This window comes from Andrographis paniculata, unplaced genomic scaffold, assembly GCF_009805555.1.
Source record: "Andrographis paniculata isolate CXL003 unplaced genomic scaffold, ASM980555v1 Contig21END, whole genome shotgun sequence".
In the NCBI taxonomy this organism is placed as follows: domain Eukaryota; kingdom Viridiplantae; phylum Streptophyta; class Magnoliopsida; order Lamiales; family Acanthaceae; genus Andrographis; species Andrographis paniculata.
In genome coordinates this window covers 1,642,488-1,665,283 of record NW_026137502.1, presented here as the reverse complement: position 1 = coordinate 1,665,283, position 22,796 = coordinate 1,642,488, and the positions used below count along the sequence as shown (strand labels likewise).

At 35.5% G+C, this 22,796-nt stretch overlaps 1 protein-coding gene across 5 annotated transcripts; it reads right to left on the bottom strand.

The window, feature by feature from the left end:
- Positions 1 to 1,945: 1,945 nt before the first annotated feature.
- Positions 1,946 to 21,930, bottom strand: LOC127244781 (homeobox-leucine zipper protein REVOLUTA-like). 5 transcript variants are annotated; one of them, XM_051265275.1, is made up of 18 exons: positions 21,348 to 21,930; positions 18,269 to 19,543; positions 11,879 to 11,968; positions 11,704 to 11,794; positions 11,522 to 11,620; positions 11,248 to 11,361; positions 11,055 to 11,138; positions 10,747 to 10,899; positions 10,583 to 10,657; positions 5,246 to 5,352; positions 4,758 to 4,920; positions 4,480 to 4,662; positions 4,304 to 4,381; positions 3,722 to 3,856; positions 3,251 to 3,573; positions 2,842 to 2,962; positions 2,458 to 2,610; positions 1,947 to 2,370 (listed from the first exon to the last, which is right to left on the bottom strand). In XM_051265275.1, the coding sequence occupies exons 3-18, from the start codon at positions 11,881 to 11,883 to the stop codon at positions 2,224 to 2,226; spliced, it is 2,031 nt and encodes a 676-aa protein (XP_051121232.1). In that variant the 5' UTR covers positions 11,884 to 11,968; positions 18,269 to 19,543; positions 21,348 to 21,930; the 3' UTR covers positions 1,947 to 2,223. The 5 variants fall into 5 exon arrangements, with proteins under 5 accessions (XP_051121234.1, XP_051121232.1, XP_051121230.1 ...); XM_051265273.1 differs by lacking the exon at positions 18,269 to 19,543 and having other exon boundaries at positions 11,879 to 11,994; XM_051265274.1 differs by lacking the exon at positions 18,269 to 19,543.
- Positions 21,931 to 22,796: the final 866 nt, after the last annotated feature.

Sequence of the window (22,796 nt, the reverse complement as noted above, 5' to 3'; positions counted from 1 at the left end):
TTATAGTGACACAAATTGTAACATGACTCAAGTTCCAACGTTACTTGAACTTGATATTTTTTTATTTATTTATTTTTTAGTGGACATTTAGAAAAAAATCCAGGCCCTATCAAATCTATGACAGTAGAGAATTTGAAGAAAATTATCGACATATGTATTGGAGATCGCCAATGTAAATATTTGTTAAAAAAAATAAAATAAAATAAAATAAAAATGTCTAATATTTAATTTGTCAAATAAAGTGGCTACATCTCTTATCCCGTATTGGAAAGTTTGCAAGGGAATGGCAAAAATTCTCCTAACTGAAGGCTTCCTACCTTTGAAATTATCACACATTAAATTAATCTTTTTTCTTAATTTGTCACTTCGTAATAATTATTTGGGAAAAAATTATTTTTAGTTCCAATATAATTAAAACTTATCAATTTTGATTACAATATAAAAATCTTATCAATTTTCGTTTCAATATAATTAAAACTTATCATTTTTTGTCCCAATATAAAATTATTATCAATTTTAATCCAAATATAACAAAAACTCATCATTTTGATCCCAATATAATCAAACCTTATCTTGTTTGGTCCAACCGTCAACAAACCGACGGAAAATGCTGACGTAAAAAGAAATCAAACTTTATGTTTATATTTGAAGAAATTGCACAATCTTGCAAGTCCATGTCAACATTTTTCGTCGGTTTGTTGACGGTGAGACCAAAAAAGATAAATTTTGATTATATTGCGACAAAAAATGATGAGTTTTGGTTATATTGGGACTAAAATTGATAAAACTTTTTATATTGAGACCAAGAATAATGAGTTTTTATTATATTGAGACAAAAAAATGATAAATTTTGGTTATATTTATAAAATTTTTATATTTGAACCAAAATTAATGAATTTTGGTTATATTAGAACAAAAATGATTTTTTCCCTAATGGGAATATTATATAACATGTTCAAAACAAAATTCTTTGAAATATTATTGTATAGTATACTGATTTGAATGCAAAATTATTTTTAATATAATATAAAAGATAAAAATGTGTTTAATAGATTTTTTTTTTTTTTAACAAAACAAATAATAGAAATCTAACCAAATCTTTCAAATAGACATTTGTCTTGGTAAATCATTTATTTTAGATATGTTTGGTTCCGGGGTTTAGGAATTATTTTTCCTATTCACAATTTTTTTATTCAAAATTTTACTAAATCAAACTATTATTATTTTTTTTATTATACTAAAAATTAAATTTACATTAAAAATATCAATATCTATTTATATCGCATTCAACCATTTGAATTAATTTTTTTTTTCAAACTTAAAATTCCAAAATCTAGACTGACTTAAAAAAAATAATACTAATACTCTCCCGTTTCAAAAGAGTTGTCTTGTTTTTCTATTTTAGTCGGTCCCAAAATAATTATCTTATTTTCTTATGGTCCTCACTTAATAACAAAATTATTCATACTTTTCCAAACTACCCCATTATTACTCTAATATACTTTTCAAAATCCTAAAAAAAAAATATATATATTTTAGTATTTTACATTCTACTTTATAGTCATTTTCAATTAACTATTATTCCTTATTTCTCGTGGCAATACTCAACACTCAATAAAACGTCTTTTTTGGGACGGATGGAGTAATAATAAACCCAAATCTCATCCATACACACACTTATGCATAAATGTCATTGGGAAACAAAGTCATCATAAGAGTCTAAGAATAAGAAGGTTTACAATAGAGCCCCCGTTTATCAAAATACTATCGAAATAAAAAAATTTAAATATAACATCTTATTTCAAATCAATTTCAAACTGCATCATCGAAACAAACATTTTGAGTGAAAACTAATCCAGACTTCCACAACACCCATAACTAAAAACAAATGAACAAATAGCACAGCACAAGCATAAGAAACAACAAACATTTTGAGTGAAAACTAATCCAGACTTCCACAACACCCATAACTAAAAACAAATGAACAAATAGCACAGCACAAGCATAAGAAACATTATTAAGTTCTAATTCTTACCTATTATATACGTAAGTAAAACTATTCAGATCAAACAACTCATGTCGAAACATCCATCCTGAGTAGATTATCAAGACATTTATGAAAACTATACAAACGCGAAAACAAAAGGTACCAATTCAAAGCGCTCAAATGGTCCACAATCCGAAGAGGCAAATGGACAATATCCACAACCGAAATGAAAATTCTTACATGTGTTTCCAATCTTGAAACGCCATAGCAAGGCAATGGATTGAACCATCATAGTGCTGCACTTGCCACACCACACCTTTTTTATAGGAGAAGATGTTATCGTCTAATGTCAAACCAACTCCCTTCCGCAAATTACAATACCCCTGCAAAATAACAGCATCGTACTTACCGCGCGCTCGTGTCTGCAAACATTGATGCAAGGCCATCATAATTTATTTTAGATGTTTTACCAGATACAGTACAACTGGGACGACAGAACGCAGTGTATGGTAATCATCAAAGAAGCCGAGGATCCTCTCCATCTCGACCATTTGCAGGGTATCTTCTGTAGCCTCTAGCATTGTCATTGCTTGGTCGTTAGCGTATAAAGGCACTGGAATAGACTGCAGACAAACAAGAGTAGTTCATCAACCTGATGCTTTATATTATATTTTAAAGTTACTTTTACAAGTTAAGCAAGCTGTCGGGACCTTTATGAAAGTTTAAACATTTTACTAATAGTTTGAACTCAAGTTGATAAGCTCGTTATGTCATTCCCTATGCATACACGGCCAAAGAATAGATGCATCGTAATGCTGTATATTTACATATCTGAGTAGGAAGTAGAGACATACCGAAAATGAGACACAGAGAATGGCATGTGGAAGGTGCTGCACAAGTTCCAAGAATGAACCAGTATAATTGATGTCAAGCGGATACAAGCCTACGAGTGATCTCTTTTGAATTTTTATAGAGCTGAAATAGGAATAGTAACATATGATAGACCATGTCATCTGAAGATTTTCATATGCAGAAGGCACTACAGATGATATCCATAAACCAACAATGATGCTCTTGCAATTATGACTCAATATTACTGTACAAATTAGCTGCTCTGCATATCAATGGAATAACAATTGAAATATCATACATAAGGATTTTAATACACATTAATCTACAAATAATTAACGCAAGACCCCCAACCCATAGATAGCAATGAAGGAGATATAGAAAATGCTGTATATAAATCCAAAAACCACTTACTTATAGCTTAGACATAACAAGGTAGCAAGGTTGTCTGCAAAGGATGCATTAGGATTTACAACAGCTGTCTCCGGGATATCTTTTTTGGCACTCTTTTCAGGTCTTTCTCCAGACATCATTACTTCCAGAGCTAGATCTTTGGCAGAAGAAATTACACTTTGAATGTACTGGCGAGCCATCACTACTAGACCTTCTGGAATATCACCCTGAAAAGGAAACTCGAAGGCAAGAACCAGTAGCGAGGGTGGTGGCGTAGAACTTGTTAGTGCTTTCCTCTTATTAGATTCAACCTTTGGTGTCAAATCAGTTGATGTCCCAGACTCCTGCCCATCACACATAAACATACAATTTTGTACAAGAAATAGTAAGATTGAGGAACTTCATAGTTGTACCATGAGTAATATCTGAAAACACTACATCATATAAATAAGTTAACATGAATTACAAACTGAAAATATGCAGGAACTTAACTGGAGATGAGCCCAGCATGATAACTCGAAATCCAAACGACAATACAAAAGACTGAATGAACATAGATTTTTCATATGGTGCACATATTAGTTCTGAGCAAGCACCAAAACCAGTATCTTCCATTCCATTGATAAGCTGCAAAACAGCCACACAAATATTAGGTTCCAAAACGCTGAAATTTGTAACCACTAGCATTGTAAATACCATTATCATACAGAAAGGGTATCTTAAGCACAAATAACTTATTTAACTATGATTATGACATAGATCAAATCAAATCATTTTACAACATAACAAGGATAAGATGGGAGCAAATTTCCTCACTGATTATATCTAACATCTCTTCATATATTTGTTGGGAACACGCAGTTATTGCCTACCAAGCACCAGCTACTGGAAGCAGTTTTTGTTCCCTTTCATTATCTTTTGTGTCTTGCAGAAATATTAGTTGAAAAACTATCCAGCACTAAACGGGAGCAGAAATAGCTTATACTAGTTTTATGAATCTCCATAAGCCAGATAGCATACTATGATGTCAAACGAAATTTAGAAAGTCAAGAATGGTTAGAGGATTGTTTGTACCATCAAATGATATAGATCCCCAGAAGAAACATTAGGCATGCAATCTGGATTGTATTTAAATCGAGTTGCTTCCAATGCCTGAAACCAAATACAAAAATGTGAAAGCACACACATGATAATGATACCGTCAAAATATATTGATACTAACAGGTAAAGCATCTTTACATTCAACCAACCTCATCGCTACTTGTGTAGCCAAGCAGATCAGTAGATTCCACAAGATTATGAACACTGTTTGACTTAGAGGCAAAGCTAACAGCTTCTGAACATGGATCAGAAGAATCACAGCCAGAGAACTTGTATACCCAAGCTGATAAGTGCTCTTTCAGAGCCCTTGTCATGTCCGCAGGAAAAACATTCTGTTTCAAAAAGAAGTGCTGATTGATAGGCTCAAACTTCTTGATCAAGTTATTAAAAGCTACAATTAGCAGAAGCTGACTCATATTTAACTCACATGAAGAAGGATAGCCGATCTTATACAAAGAACATTATAATCATTTGGATTTGCTCCAGAACTCTTAATTGTCTTGACGGATAACATAAGATCATGAGAGGTATCAACATTCAACAAAGTCCACCCGTCTTCACGAAATCCATTCACAGCTTCATTGAAGTCCCTGAATAAAGTTGTGATGTTATGGCCAGGCTCACATAATAGATTTTTTTTTGTCATGTAGTTTAAGGATTTGGATTTTAGAGAGGATTTGTAAGAAAGGATTTTGAATGGCTTCATAAGAAGTTTATTGTAAATCCACTTCAATGAACAAATATTACGTAGTGCTCTCTAATACACAGATGCAATGAATTTACCATTACAGACTTGAGATTCATGCAATCAAATCCTTTAATACATGTATACCCTTACACTTGTATAAAGAATAGCAACTTACGTATACTTTCACAAAGATAAAGCCTGTAGAAACACAAATTCTAGATTTTTACCTGCTAAGTCTTTGACTGATAAATCTCATAGAAACAGGATCCTCACAGCTAGCTTGTTTCAGCTTACCACTTTTCTCATTGGCCATATGTTCAATATAATGAAGTGCCTTAATAGGAGAAATACCAGTTATAGTCAGTGGTCAAATACTCACATTCTCCAAAAAATAAAAGCAAGTTCTTGTGGAAAGGCGAGGTTAAAGGCACTACTGGGTAGTGCACCCAAATCTAATATAATACATGCAATGCAAACAGGAAAAATAAAAATTTTGACTGGGAAATGTAGTTGGCTTTTCAACATAGAAAATCTTTATGCTGTCAAAATGGAAGAATTGTGTCTAATATTGATTCCTTAAGATCAACCAGTAAATATAATAAAACAAAATTGAATATCTGAAAACTTTGACATAACAATTTATTTGTAGTCTAACTAGAAAAAAAAAAAAAAAATCATAATCGAGGCTAACAGTTTGAGGTCCTCTCACCCCTATACGAACCACCAACTTTTAGTTCATCTTGGATCTTGGTTCTATAAGGAATGTAGTTCAAGCTAAATTGGTACAACAGAACATATATTCCTTACATCTAACTATCAATACAGCTGAAAAGACAACACAAGTACTAAGGGTGTGTTTGTTTGGGGGTTTGGATTTTGAGTTAGGATTTGAATAGTAAAAATTTTGAATTTGAATAGTTGTGTGATGTGATATAAATAGGGTTTGATGTGATGTTTTGAATGTAAAATTGATTTTTAGTATAATATAAAAAATAAAAAATAGGTGTTTGATTTGATGTTTTTGGGGGGAAAAAATTGGATGAATAGTGGAAATCCACCAAAATCCTTCAAACAAACACACCCTAAGAGAATTCACATTTCTATATTGTAAATCCAAAAAGAATGTATGCTTTCGGATAGAGAGCATGATGTTAAGAATTAAGAGGAAGGAAGAGTCTCAGTTGTTTCTTGTATATCACCAACGGGGATGGGTTTAGGGTTTAGACTTTCATTAGTCTCCTTTACTAGTTTATTTTGTCATGTCTTCGGTGGATTTTCTTTTGTTATGCCTTTGGTTATATTTTGGGTTGGGGTTGTCCCTTGCATCTTGGATGAGCTTATTTTAATTTTAGTAAGTGGTGTTTAGCAGTAGTATTTAATCAGAAGTATGTAGGATTTGAGACTTGATAGTTGATCTTGGAAATACAAAAGGCGGGAGGCTTTCAGACAAATGCTTAATTCTGTTTGGTTGTTCTTTGTTCAACGATTGATATTGTTTAATAAACTCAAATATAAACGATTGAAATAACTAAACCTACAAAATCTAAAACTAAATATATAAAATATATCAACATCCCCTCAAACTCAAGTAGTATAACAGAAACCAACTTGAGTTTGATAAAAAAATTGAATATAGATGCAAATAAAAATAACGGCTTGTCTGACGTTACTGCGGCCGCTCTACCGAGTCAAAGCCAGAAACAATGTTCTCAATTGAATTAGAGTAAAAAGTAACATAATTCACAAAAGAGTCGAAAACGACATGACTCTCAACTGGAGTCGAAAACGACGGGAGTACTCTCCACAAAGTCGGAAATAATGGGAGTCCCAATGCAATTAGAAACATGGATATGAAGGTACGCAACATACGAATCGCAGACAGATGCGCAAACATGACTTCAAATGTTGACAAAATCAAGACTAAAAACAAAATCAAAATCAGAAACGGAAAGGACTATAAACTATAGAAAAAATCTCAAAATTGAGAGACCTCCGGGTACATTTCAGGTTAAATGTACTCGGAGAAACGCAAGTTGGTTGGCTATATCTATGGCAGAAGAAAAGTTGGCTCTAATACCATATCAAAAGTAAATTTGGAAAACTGAAAAATTGTATTATTATTCATAACCAAAATAGGGGTCTATATATAGGCATCATAAAGCAGACTCGATAAATTCAAATCTAAACGACTTAAATAACTATATCTACCAAATCTCAAACTAAATATCTAAAATATCTCGACAGCTCTTACTTGTTTCTTCCAACCTATCGGATCCCGATTACGGAAACAATAAGATCAACAGGAGAGTGATTGGATAAACTTAAGGTTGATTAAGCTGAGATGACGGAAAATATAAAGGCAACAAACATCCCACTAGCAAAAATCTTGGTGACTCTGACCGAATTCTCAAAGGTGTTTTTGAAACCCTCTAGATCGCATAAAATGGAAATAGGTCTCTGCATAGAGGGCAACACGACAATGAAGGCTAACACACCGCTGCCGCCTTCAACTAGAAACCAACCCCAAATTGCCAATAGGTCCTATGCAACTTCCATATTGATGATTTAGACCCGATAGGCTAGTTTGCCCACAACAACCAATAATTTGAATTCTATAACACTAGTCAAGAGATAAGGTGCCTGCGACAGTGGTGGCAATGGAAGAGGTTGAGTTGTACTGGTCAACCTAGTTCTTGAAAGTCGGAGCTAACATGGAATAAATTTTCTGAAATGTTGGTGGTAAAATGTGATACGTGTTTTAATGGCAGTTCTTTTGAAGAAGTAGGAGACATTAAACAAGAAAGATCGTTGGATTACTACATGGCTCTATTTGTTCAATTGGCTGACCTAGTTTTGGGTTTGATTGATGAGCACTACTTGGGCTACTTTAGGCAAAGTTTAAAGGATCCAATTTGAAGTACATTCCACCTTTTTCGACCCAAGACTTAGAGACAACCATGGAGGTGTCTAGAGACATTGAGACTAATCTTCAGGAGCGCAAATACCTATACCAAACATTCAGCAGTCCGACACCACACATAAGCTTTATTCCCTGACCAAGCAACATAATTAGGGCTTCAACAACAAGGGGCAGCCACAATGGATCTCAGCAATTCTTCCTAACCTTCTAATCATCTTTCCGTGGCTCAATTGGCTAGTGAAAAGTCCAAACTCAATTTATATGCCTCTCACCCCAAGAATTTGTTGAATTGCAAGCCAAGGGGCTGTGTTTTCGCTGCAAGAAATCATATACTCCAAAATATGAATGCCTTCCTCAAACAATTTTGGGTCATGATAGCTGAAGAAGAAAAGTTTTTAGACCTTCAACAGTTTGAGTATTATGTGTCTACCTGACACAAAAACTGGATGGAAGAACAAGTGGATGCATCGATAGAAGAGGCGACCTTTAACATTTTTCTTATTGAGCTTACGGACTATGCAGTTGCATGTAGTTGTGCAAGGAATGGAAGATAACAATATTAATCAATTGTGCCACTAATCACAATTTTATATATTTTTTCTTAGTATCCACTCTATGACTACCACCCTATCGTACAACAATGTCTGTAGTCTAGTTAGAGGATGGACGGAGACAGCAAACCAAAGGATTACGCCAGTAAGTTAAAGTCTCATTGTCGGGCTGCAAGGTAACGATCGATTGTTTTGTATTTTCCCTTGGGGGTGCTGATACTATTTTTGGTATAATTTGGTTAGTCATGCTAAGTGAGGTCAGAACAAATTGGATAGCGCTAGCTATGCCCTTTTAGTGAAAAGGCAGCCAAGTAGTGCTGACGGGTGACCAAACCCTATATCGTAACCTAATTATAAGACATTGGTCGAACCCGGGAGACTGAATTTTTTAAATTGGTGATGGAGAGAGTTTGTGAGAATCACATAATCATATGTGGGATAACATAGGGTTGTTTCCTATTAATTTGTTGAGTATTTTGAGAAGCTGCAACCATATCATTATAGCCACACTTAGGAGGATGAGAGTAAGAATTGAGTATACAGTGACAAGAATCATTTGACTGAGTTCGGCCCCTTTTCTAGCCTGGTCTTGTTGGTGAAAATGAAAGACGATCATTGGCATTTCTGCATTAGTTACAGGGAGATAAATAAGGTGATAGTTTCAGATAAATACCCTATACTAGTGGAGTTGGAGTTACCCGACGGTCTAGAGTTCCCGGTGGATCAAATTTTTTAGCTTGACTTAATTTGGCCTTGCGAAAGATATGGGAAGGCTAAAAAGAGTAAAATCAAATCTCGGTGGGACAACTGAACAATAAGGCAACTTGGCTAAGCATGGCTCATTTCCAGTTCTCTTACTTTGACCTCAGGGACAAGTTCAATTCAAAGGGAGATGAAATTGATAGAAAGCATGATCGAAGAGAGCATAAGCTTACGATAAAAGAGGGAGAAGAGTCTTGGCCGTTGCTTGAATATCGACACAGAGATAGGTTTAGGTCTTCCGTTCGTGAGTTACGTTCATTAGTCTACTTTACTACTTTATTTTGTCATATCATATAGGTGGACTTATCTTTTATTAGGTCTTGGGTTATATTTTGGGTTAGGCTTGTCCCTTGTGTGTTGAATGAGCTTATTTTAGTTATAGTAAAAGTAGTAGTTTCTAACAAAAAAACAACTAGGGTTTGAGACTTGACACTTGATATTGGAAATACAATAGCCTGGAGGCTTATGGGCAAATAGTTGATTCCATTTGATTGTTCTTATCTATTTATCTTGTTTCTATCAGATCTCTAATGCAATCCACCACAGTGACAAATCCCATTTCAGACATCAAATCCAAGATATACTCCCTAAAATTTGCTATCTGAATATATCATGTTCACATATCCATTTAAATCCTATATACCACAAAGTTAATTTGAAAAATAATATCAAGGAGATTACTTCTTCAGAACCAAGAGAACAGGAATGATGGGTATGTTTGTCTTACGAGTAAGCTTTTGGCCATTTTTGCACCTAAATCGCTTGGTTAGTTTAAAGGGTCTTGGAAGATTCAACGCGAAATGATTGCAAAGAGTAATAGTAGTAGTAAAACCTAGAATCAAGGAGATAAACCTATGAAGATAGTGAGATTAATATGAGGGTGTACTGAATTAGAAAATTTTAGTGATGAATGCAGTAGATAAAATTAGACATTGGTTAGGCAATATGAGTACAAAGATTAGCAATGCTATCTAAGTTAATAGATAAGTGTGTGCATTGCATACATGCACAACACATAGTTTGAAACTCTGTGTATGCTTATGTGTGTAGGGGAGAAAGAAAGAGAGTCATAGTACGCTTGCTTTAGAAAGCTAAGTATTGAGAATGGAAAGGTTCCAGTCACAAGGTAAAGAAGGCAACCGCCAAGCTACAACATGCTATGCTATATATGATAGTATAATTATAACTTGAAATCATCTGTAGGGAAGCAGAAATCTAAATCTTGGATATTTCTAGGTAAGTAGTATAATGGCAACAGTTAACCTCATCTATAAAATATAGGATACAAAGGCACCTGGTGCAATGAAATGTAAAGTAAGAGGTTTACTAACAGCAAGAATCATCTGCTTCGCCACAAGTTCAGGTGACTCATAAAGGGGTCTTATCAGCTCCGGAACAGAAGATGCCTAAACAAGTTTAGACTCCAACTCAAATTACCCATCAAGAGTTAGAATCGATATATTACATACTGATATATGACAAGAATTGAAAATACCTCCATATCAAAGTGTTCAACCATATATATGGTCGATCCTTCTTCATTAGGGCAGATTATATAACCACTAGCCAGCTTCTCTCCCCTGATAAATTCTATGGCAGTAGGTGGACATGGTGCAACATGAGAACCACAAACAGACCCTTCGCAGACCTTAAAACAAAACAATAACACAAGAACCAGCATTTAGCACATAATCATTTGGCAACCTCAGAATGATGTAGCATAGGGCTAGTGAGTGTGGATCTGAAACATGTTAGTATTTTGTTATATATCTGTCCAGACAGGATTTGAAAAAGAAATCATACCACAATGCTTCCATCATCTAATACAGAAGTATATCTCAATGTCCAGAAGTCTCGAGCAGAAGCCAAGTTTGTGGGGGAATAATACTATAAAACACAAAGCAGAATAAATAGCAATTATAGACGTCAGCTGAAACCATACTATCAATCTCATCAATATTAGGCAAAGGACAGAAACTGTGGTAGTTTTGCTTACCTGTGTGGAGATTAATTCAATAGTATTTCCACAGCTAGTCAGATATGTGTTGATAACACTCATTTTCCGGCAAAGTCTTGACCAAGATGGCCTGTCTTTGAGGACTTCATTTATCTACATGAATAATACTATAAGAAATCTATTGATTCAAATTGTCCTTTGAAATCAACATATAACTTGCAATGTGCTTTGTGAAATATATACATATGAAATAGAATGTAAATGCTTATATGTCCCAGAAAACAATGTAGCCGGAGTATCATAGTAAACATGCCTCAACTAGATCAAAAGGCATAGTGACATGAGCTCTTGCAGCCACTCCAATGCAGTCACAAGAGACATAGAAAGTTCCATCTGAACCTTGATTATGTAGCTGTAAAGTGAATGAATAGATTGATCAGTAAAAGCATGGACAGAAGTTGAAATTAACACCTAAAAGCATGTGACAGCAACAACCTTTAGGCCAGGTACTTGTGTCCACTTAATAGCGTTTCCAACAGCTTTGGAGAGGAACCCTTCCTTTATTTCCTCAGCTTGTGACAAAAGACTTAACCATAATGATTAGAAAACAAGTAATCAGCATAAAATTATGGCTAAAATTATTTAAATTTTGTTAAACAACACGATATACCTCATGTTATTATTTGGCAATCTTCACGAGGATAAGATGATTTTTTGCTTCAGGCAGATGGCACAACCCCAAGACGTTGATTGAAGAGAACTGTGAAACAATTGTTCTCAAACGATCTAACAGAACTCCAAAAAATTAAATAAGAAATCCAGTAATTGTATTTATGAAAATAAATTGACTTTATTCTGGCATATGTAGACAAGAAAGATGGCCACGTTTCATGAGAATAGTGTATTTAGGATATGCTAGGAAAGATGCACCCACTAAAAAAATTCTTCAATATTTTTAACACCGTAATCCTATAAATGCAAAGATTATTCACATGTTAAAAAATTTGAATAGAGCTGTCAAGACAGGCTAACAGGTCAACCAATTCACAACCCACTATAATCTACAATTTGGCTGGTTTTGGTGGGGGCAAGTTAAAAATAATTCAAACTAACCCTCCTTTAAGACAGGGCCGGGTGAACTTGAAAAGCTCAACTCATTTCGGCAGCTCTGCACATACTATTGAAATAGTTTTGTCCTATTTTTGTAACTTTTTACATACTCTACAAAGTTTCTAATATTTCCCAAAGTCAACACCGTTATTCAAACTGATTGGACAATACAATTAAGTATTAGAGCTGTCAAAATAAGCTGATGAGGAAACCCAACCTACAAACCATACTTTGATGAATTTTTGCAGGGCAAGATACCATATGGGCAGGTTAAAAATGACTTAAACCAACCCCCTTTATAGGTGGGCAGGACGGTCCTTCCCGATAGGTTCAATGCATTTTGACAACTCTAAAGTGAATCTAATAGAAATCCAATTTCTGGATCACCATGCGAAACATCACTAGATCTTTTATAACCCTGCACTTTACTCTATTGTCTTCGAACATAAATCTAACTTTCCTCATTTTCCTTTAGATCTTCAATTTTCATCATTTTCTTTTAGATCTTCATCTTTTCTGAATTCTAAATATCTAATTTTTCCAAACCTACCTACTTCAAAAATGAAATCTGAATTTCCTCATTTACTTGACAAAGATTTCATACCTTGGCAAAGACTGGCGAGTCAACAAGCGCGGAATGGAGCAACAAAAAGAAATTGTGCAGCAGTTCTCTCAACCTATACAAGGGAGAATATTTGGTGTGATGTAGTCTACAAATGCTTTATCACAGAGTAGTTGGATGGGAGGAAAGATGGATATAAATCGGCATTGGGGTCATCTCGCCAGGTATAATGTGCTTGATTTGGTATAGGTGTGGTTGAGTCTGGAATTAATGCGGTTTGAGTCAGCATCACGTAATAGCGGGTTTTCATTGATGACACCAATAAATCCTTCCTAATTAATATAATTACATTACTGAGGGCTTTATGAATGGATGTGGTGGCATTTATGAATAACCGCATCCAAAATATTTAAGAGAATAACAATGGTACATTACTTAGGGGATTAAACAAAATTCCACTGCCAATGTTGCTAAATTATTTAACAAAGAACCCAATATAATTTGTTTGTGTTAATTAAAGGTATGTTTACTTTGTGTTTTTAGATTTATATGCTTTTTTATCATAGTTGTCATGAAGCCCTTTTGAGGTGCAGCACCTATGGACCGCCATATCGCCATGGTGATAAAATGATGAACATGGTGCACTGTGAATGGGCATATTGTCCAAATGATTGTTTAGCAAAGATAACATGAGAATTTAATGAACTTGAGGGATTTTTAATATTTTTCCTTCTTACTTTAGTTGTCAAATGAAAATGTTGTTAAACGAAAAGTAATTTACGAGAATATTTGAAAATTTTCGTTTAGTTTCCGCTTATGTTGTAAAACACGATTTCTTGGCCAACGCTTTTATTGACTAATTGGCTAATTATTTATAAATGGGGTGCCTTGAGTTAAATCTCTTTTTAAGATTTGTGTAGTCGTTTGTTGGGTATTGGGTCAAATTGTTAATTGAAACTATCTGTCGAGTTCGATCAACTCGTCGATTGTATAGGATGATAAGACGCAACATTCTACCTTTGTGCCTTGCAAACACATAAGGGTATATCGGTATTTTAGGGTGATTAACTAACCTCAAACTAGATCTCGAATGGGTTAGGTCGTGCCATCGAGATAGCGGGTTCTCTTTTTGGGTGGTTCCAAGGTGCACGTCATCTACGATAGAATGGTCTTTTAGACCGTCATTGTGATGGAATGATGGATTGTGTACGATTCTCTCATGGCATATTATGTATGAGACTAGAAGGATAGGTCGTACAACCCCTCACAAACTAATAAAGAAGTTGTCTTACTGGTACTTTACTCCTTGAACCCTATATTTGCTTCGTATACTTATATGATGTATCAAGCAAAATAATAAGGTTGGAAAACCGGGTCGAGCCGGCCCTAATTAAGGCCTAGTGGAGTTTTCTGTGTGATGTGTTCATCACAATTATTTAAGAATAAAAAGGAATGTAGACACTAAAGACTTAGTGTGTATGGGTTGTCATACTGTGTTACGTGTAATTTCATCTAACTATCTCTTTCAAATGATTTTGTGATATTTGTATGTGACCCTTGGTCTATACCGTATTACTTGATTCATTGTGCTTACTCAACTGTCTTGTCGATCCCTATCCTATAAACTTTTGTAGGTGATTGTACTTCCGCTAAGTCTAATATATATATATATTCTTCATTTTCCTTTATCTTTCGGAGTAAGATAACAATTTTTCCCCCCGTATTGTTCTACATGGTATCAAAACCAATTAAGGTTTAGGTAAAATGATTTAAAGCTACTTTGGATTGGCATCGTGCAATGGATGGGAAGTTTGGTTGCATCTAAAACATAATTTCTTAGCCTTGAGCTTGTTATGTTCCAGCTGAGACTGGCGACAAGCTGAGTTCTATTGATTTTTTATACGAAGTACAATTGGTATATTAAGGCCCTATGGACACAAGCCCTTTATTAGAAATGGTAGATCAATTGTGCAAGCCAAAGGGTAGACCAGTATGGTAAGGCCGATGGGTGAGTTGATGTAAAAAGACCTGGAAATTACCCCAAACTGATTAAAATTTAAAAGAGCCTCTAGATCTCAAGACAAATGCATTGCACCATCCAGATATGTGGGCTCCAAACTCACATATGTACTCGAATTGACTATTTCAATCCATTCATAAAGTAGCTTTAGATAATGCTCCTCTATTAGTTCAAGGACGGGATGCTAACTGGATAAACTCATAAAATAAGAACTATTGAAAGTGGCTCAATATCATCAAGAGACTGTGGTTCGAGTGGAGGGGAGAGTAATGAAGGAAGCAGGCAGAGCAAAAGCCATGGTCTAATGGGATAGCCTTTGTTTTTTGGAGAAAGAACTAGGTCGGGTGTAGTCCAATGGGTCCGAGATGCAAAGGCAAAGCCCCTGCAGTATGGAGCGGGTCTTGTGACCCAATTTGTATAGGGTTTCTTTTATGTGTTGGAGTTGTAATTTTCTTCCTTATGGGTTGTACCAAAAACCGACTCTACAACAATAAGACAACCGCACACACCAGAGGACGTAGGCATCTTTTCTGAATCTCATAATCTTGTCTGCTCTTCTGTCATTTTCCTTGTTTGTGTTCGATGAACAATCCATAACTCACAACAAGAATTAGCATTCCCCGTTTATTTAACAACAATAAATTGTTCGAAAAGTGACTCTTTGTAGCATGCATCGAAATGACGACTAAGTCTAGAAAAAAATTCTAGTGATATAACCTTGACAGATTTTTAGAAAGCGAAACCAAACCAAGTTACCTCTTCCGTAGAAACCATGATATCCTACATTGTTAGATCGTATGGGACCCCATTAACAAAATTTATTATAAATGAATTAACTAACCCTAACACAGCAATATAAAGAGCAACTTATGGGTTAAATGATAGATAATGATAAAACGAACCCTTTATAGAATCCAACCCAACTATTTGATCCTCTTTCTTCCTTCTAGTGTATACAATTACGCTATTATTAGAATCCAAATTATGTCTCATATTAGGTCATCCTACAATTGCTGTCAACCAGAAATTTTCTGGCTCTGAAAGGTGGAATGGCAGGATATCTCTACGTATGATAATCTACAGCATTAAAGTTGTACTTCAATAATCACACAGATTGACACTTTCGGAAGGATCATATTTCTTCAACACTCTCAACTTATTAAATGTTTAGGTTGGGAGGAGGTGGAATCAGTTCATCTCCTCATTGCGTTACACTTGGATCCCTTCCCCTGAAATCCAAATATATTGTTACTATCTCCCCAACTTTGTATTCTACCTCCTCAAATTGTCTGCACAATTCGGAAAACTACAGTGAGAATTGAAACTCTTCAAGGGTTCCCTATCTTTCATTCAATCGCTATGTTCAGTTCATGACTCAAGCTATCAGCCCTGAGTGGAAACTACGTCTGTTCGTTGCTGTGATAAACAATAGCTCCTTGGAAATGTACTATAATTTTATGTATAATCAGCTCATCCTTGAATCACTAGTATAATGTAAACAACAAAATGAGTCCAACGGTATATAGCTTACAAAAATCCATGACAAATTTTTGCTGAAAATTTTTCTCTTATAAAAAATATGTTACACCTATATATATACAAGAGTGGAGGCTCTAACTTTGGCCAGAAATCAAAGTTATCCAAAACAAATATACAAATACTAAAAATACTCTAATTAAAATAATTACATATACATCTAATTATGTTAACAAATAAAGAAGAACATCTAATTACAATAATTACACAATCATCTAAGTATGTTAACAAATAAAGGAGAATATTTGACATCCCCCTCAAATTGATGTTGGAGAATCAACCAGCAACAATTTGCCAAAAAAAAAACTTGTCTTTGGCATGTGAAAGCCTTCGTAAAGACATCAACAATTTGAAGATAAGTAGTGAGATGGGGAAGAGTGATAACACCTCGAGTAAAGGCCTCCCGGATAGTGGCAGTCCACCTCTATGTGCTTTGTGCATTCATGATGGACTGGATTTCTAGCTATGTGAATTGCACTAGTATTATCACCATGAAGTAGAGTAGGATCACTTGGAGAAAATCCAAGTTCAGAAAGAAGTCTCTTAACCACACAATTTCAGAGCAAACAGCTGACATGGCTCTATATTCGGCCTTTATAGAAGATTTAGAGCCACGGTCTTGCTTTTTACACTTCCAAGAAATAAAGGCATCTCCAAGAAAAATGCACCAACCTGTAGTAGACTTTCGAGTGTCTGGGCAGCCAGCCTAATCTGCATCACTATATGCAGTCAAATGAAGAGCCAAATTTTTAGGGAAAATAACCCCCGAGTAGGGGATCCAATCAGATAACGAATGATGCGACAAACGGCTGCAAGATGAAGATGGCAAGGAGATAGCATAAACCTGCTAACTATGTGGACAGAATATGAGATATCGGGCCTAGTAATTGTTAGGTAGATAAGACTACCAACAAGCTATCTATATAAGAAAGGATCGGGCAAAAGCTCTCCCTCATCTTTCGGAAGTTTCACATTCACCTCCATTGGTGTATCAACAGCAGTAGCACCCTTTGATCCAGCTAGCATAATGAGATCTAGGATGTATTTATGTTGATTGAAAAACAAACCATGATTCTGATGATAACTTCCAGTCATAAGAAATATGTAAGATGCCCAAGATCCTTCATTTTAAAGTTCTCATGCAGCATGCTTTGAAGCTTAGTGATTAGCCTATCATCACTACTAGTGATGATAATATCGTCAACATAGACCAAGAGAAAGACCATACCCGTGGTTGACTAGTGAAAGAATAATGATGAATCATGTGCACTCTGTGAGAAGGTTAGAGAGGAGTGTTGCTAAGTTTTTCAAACCAAGCTCTTGGCGCCTGCTTTAATCCATACAAAGAACGTCTTAACATACAAACCTCATGAGAAGCCGTCACTGTCATAACTGGTGGAAGTCTCATGTAGATCTCTTCTTTGAAGCCTCTATTCAAGAAAGCGTTTTTCACATCCATTGATGTAGAGGTCAAGATCTAGATGATGCTATAGCAAATATTGTTCTCACTGTAGTCATTTTAGCAACGGAGGCAAATGTTTCTTCATAGTAAAGACCATATTCTTGTTTATTCCCAAGAGCAACCAATCGAGCTTTGTATCGATCCAATGACCCATCAGACTTAAATTTCACAGCATAAACCCACTTACTACCAATGGGACGCACATCGGGTGGACATGAAACGATGTCCCAAGTATGATTTTTTGCAAGTGCATGAATTTCCTCATCCATGGCCTGTTTCCAACACTCATGTTCCATAGCTTGTTTATAACAAGTGGGAATGGAAATAGAAGACAACACAACAGACATAGCTGCAGGGTTTGAAACCGTACCTCTCAACTGGCTGGATCAGATTCTGCAGGAGGTGGCGTAGGGACCATAGTAGGACTTGTAGGAGGACCAGATGTAGGAGGAAGACGTCTATGATAAACATAATCCGGGTTAAACCTCTGTATAGGTGTACGTGACTCGGAGAAATCCGGTAGAATAGACAGAGAAAAGGATTTTGAAATTTGATCTGAGCTAAAGAATAGTTAATTCTCAAAGAAAACTACATTTCTAGAAACACGAGTTCAACGAGTGTGAGGATCATAACAAAGAAACCCTTTTTGCGCTCTAGCATACCCCAAGAAAGCACATTTAACAGATTGAGCAGAAGATTAGAATAATCTGGTGGATGCCTAAACAAACAAAAATAGGGGGACCGATTGTTCAAGGTAGGGGAGGGCAATTCGTTAATTAAATAAACAGCATTAGGTAAAGGCTCGCACCAAAACTAGGAATGAACACAAGGCTCAATAAGGAGGAGTTCAAATAACATCAAGCAGATGGCGATTTTTTTCTTTCGGCGACATCGTTTTGTTGTGGAGTGTAGAAACAAGAGCGCTGAGATATGATGCCATGACTTTGAAGGAAAAGCTGAAATTCATTTGACATATATTCCCCACCCGTATCAAATTGCAATATTTTGATTTTGGCAGAAAACTGTGTTCGACTAGTGCAAGAAAGACTCTAAACACATAGTTAACCTCGCTTTAAGATCCAAGGAAATATACCCAAGTAAAACGAGTGAAATCAACAATAAAGGTAACAAAGTATTTGTAACGTTCATGAAATATTACAAATGCAATGCCCCACCAATCAGAATGAACAAGTTTGAAAGGTTTGGTGGTGTGAATCTGATGTAGAGAAAAAGAAAGGGTTCTGTTTTTACCAAGTTTGCAAGATTCACACTCAATATCATCATTCACAGAAAGAGTTTTTATTCCCAAGCAAACAAGTGGTTTGTTTGTTTAGTGTGTTGATTCGAAGAATTTTTTTACATGAGGTATAGAGAATCGTGTTGATAATATAAAAAACAATATTTTATGTTGAATGTTGACTTTTGCGAGATGATAAAATATACTAAAAATAAAATCTTGGGCAAAACCCTAGATTTAAGCAAGACTCGAAGTACATGAGAATTTGGATGTCCTAAACGTTTATGTGATACATGATTATCACATTGGATAGCATTGCAAGCAACAAAACTAGAGGGGGAGACAAAAACAAAGGAAAGAGCCATCCTACTTTAGGTCTCTTGGCGATCTTCTCCCTGACACTTGATCCTGCACAAGACAACCATAAGGAGACAATTGAACAATACAATTGTTGTCAACTAATTGGCTAACAGATAGAAGGTTAGTTGACAGCTTAGGAGACGCAAACACTATATTTAGAGAAGCTGGAATATCACAACAGCAAAGGCAATCGAAATTGGAACAGAATTTTGAGCTTTTTCTGCTCCAAAACAGCCTGTGTAGCAAAGCATTGCTCTTCCCTAAGAAACTCTCCTACACAAATATCCAATGAAGGAACCGGTTCCTGTTCATTAAGCAAGACCTGATTGCTTCAAACTCTCCTCTCAACTTCATCAAAAACTGGTCACACTTGCTAGCTTCATGCATCCCTTGTACAGTAATAAATCCCTCTGTAGCCACACTTGCATACACTACATCAGTGTACTCCTCCAAAAGATTCTCGAAGGAGGAAAAGAATTCTTGGATTGACATACTCCCTTGGGAAAATTGATTGAGTTCTAGTTGTAGCTGAAACCTTTGTGCTACATTTCTTTGATTGTAAACTCTCATCTCTCTAGGGTCTTATAGGGCATGAGATTGAGAAGTAGAGAGGGTTCCACACTTCCAAGGATCCAAGACATGATTTGGGCATCGTTCACCTCCCATGTTATATATTTATCTTTCTCTGTTTCTCGGTTGGGTACTGGATTTGTCCCATCAATATGACTCCACAACTCCTTTCCCGTGACAAAGATTTGAAATTGGAATGCCCAGGCAGAATAGTTTTTGCCATTAAATCAGACAAATAAATTTTCAGATCGTTCTAAAGACATGATTTAAATAAGACAAGAACTGAGATATTGAAGAACCACAAGAAACAAAGCTCAAGGCTCAATATGAAACGAGATCTCAGTATTTTGGCTCTGATAACATGACAAAAGTTTTTGCTGAAAATTTTTCTGTCTTATAAAAAAGATGTTACACCTATATATGCAAGAGTGGAGGCCTCTAACTTTGGCCAGAATTCAAAGTTGTCCAAAGAAAACATACTACTACTAAAAATACTCCAATTACAATAAATACATAATCATCTAATTATGTTAACAAATAAAGAAGAATATTTAATTACATAATCATCTGATTATGTTGACAAATAAAGGAGAATATTTGACACATTTGACAATCCATTCAATGAATTAGAAGTTATAGTCAATTAGAGCCTACAGTACCAACCAAAAGCAATAAAATTCTTACTAGTGAAAAAAGGTAGAAGCAACTAAGTCAAGGCACCATATATGGCTAATTCCTTTCCTTATTAGCTCACACATTCCTCTCATGGTCACTGGCTAATTTACGACCTTAGGCATCACAGCCTTAAAAGATCACTTCAAGTAGCTGAAGCCAACATTTCTGAGGAAAACCAAACATGCCAAATGTGAGCTTCAAGGCTCTTTTCTTTCATACACTGTAAAGGACCAAAACCACTATTTGGCATAAATTTGGGCACTCCGATCACCGTCATTTCAATCCATTTTAAACCAACTTGTAAAGAGAGCTACTTGTGCGAGGTCTAACCCAAAATCAAATGATAATGGAAGTTTTGAAATAATTTCCACCCAAAACATTTTCAACTATAAAACAGAGCAACGAGTACGATTTTAAAGCTTCAGTCATCCAAAGATACACAACTTATCATGTTATTGTACACACACAACACTCACACCAAGCATCAACTAAACAGTAGGCATCAATTCAATATGCTCACTAAATTGAAATCAACCCCACCATACTCTAAGAATTATGTGTACTCAATACTCAGAATTTAATTAGTGCGAGGTCTAGCACACATTACCAGGAAGTTGTCCGGATCGGCATTGCCGGAACAACGGTTGGAAGCCCACTGGCAGACTGCACTATGGCTGCTCCAACTGGGTCATTGTCCGTGAACCTTCACCGTCGCCCTCGCCATCCGACGGCGCAAGGTAGCTCGTCGGAGTTGCTTTAATGAGGAAAAAGGGAGACCTCTCTATCTCTATCTCTCTCTCTCTCTGTATGTCTTCGTCTTACCGGGGGCGCCACAGTCATGGCTCACCGGAGACGAAGGTGAGCCGCCGAGAGCCATCATTGCTACTCAAAAACCATCGGTTTACGACGCCTCAGACCCATTCCGCTCGCTCCCGACGCCCTGTCTCTCTATTCCCCCCCCCCCCCTCCCTCCCGGTGCTCGCCGTCGTCGATGCTGGGGAAGAATAAACCAGCGCCTTCGATACGTCGCCGGTAAAAGACGACGCTGGTCCGCCTCTCTTCCTCTCTCACTATCCCTTGGAAGATGCCATTGATCGCCGGAGTCCGTACCTCTCACCCTCGCCGGCGAGGCGCTCTCTCTTTTCTCTCCTCTCTCCATCGCCGTAACTCGCGCGATTCCCATTCCCAGAATTGGGCCTTCATTGAGTTCGTTTTTGTGGGCCTCAAATTAAGCTTTCTTAGGCCTAATCTTTGGGCTTAATTAATTTATTGGGCTAGAATTTTGAGGTCTTTATTTAGGGTGTAATCAATCTAAATTTTATTTGACTTTCAAAATTGTATTCAATTTAAACTTTTAAAAATCTTTTAAGATTTTAAAAATCTCGAGGTATTCAATAATCTATGGATTTTGATGAATTTTAATGAAAAATTATAAAAATTTTGTATATGATAGAATCTCTCCTCGTGAGCAGAGATTTTGACGGATTCTTAAAATTATTATTTGTTGTTCTTGTTGTTAAAATTATAAAATTAAGAATAATAATCTACAATATAATAGTGTTATAGATGTTACAATACTTCTACATTATTAATAATTATATATTATTTATTAATACTAAATTTTATTTTATAAAAATCTAATACTACCCCCACCCGCCAATCTATCCATTTACTTTTTGTATGTTAATTTTTTAATATTAATTATTATATCAAAACGTAGTACAAAAATAATTCTATTGGTCTCTTATAATACTCATGTAATGTAATGATATTTGTACAAAAAATTATACAAATATAAGGATATTTTTTATGTTAAAAATAATGACGCCAAATGCAAATGGATAGATTGGCGGTGGACGGAAGTAGTAAATTATAATAATTTTAATTATAAATATATTATATTTATAAAATTTGTGTTTCATATAAATTTATATAATTAGTATATATCCAAAAAAAATTATTTTACAATCCTACAAAATCCATATAAATTCATAAAGAATTCAATCAAATTCGTCGAAATTCATCTAAATCAATTACTAAAATCCATCAAATTCAA

Coding starts and splice junctions, on each gene's coding strand:
- LOC127244781 (XM_051265275.1), bottom strand. Junction 3,574..3,721: donor TCATGCTGGGCTCATCTCCA/GTTAAGTTCCTG, acceptor TGTGATGGGCAG/GAGTCTGGGACATCAACTGA. Junction 2,963..3,250: donor TTGTTATGTCTAAGCTATAA/GTAAGTGGTTTT, acceptor TTCCTATTTCAG/CTCTATAAAAATTCAAAAGA.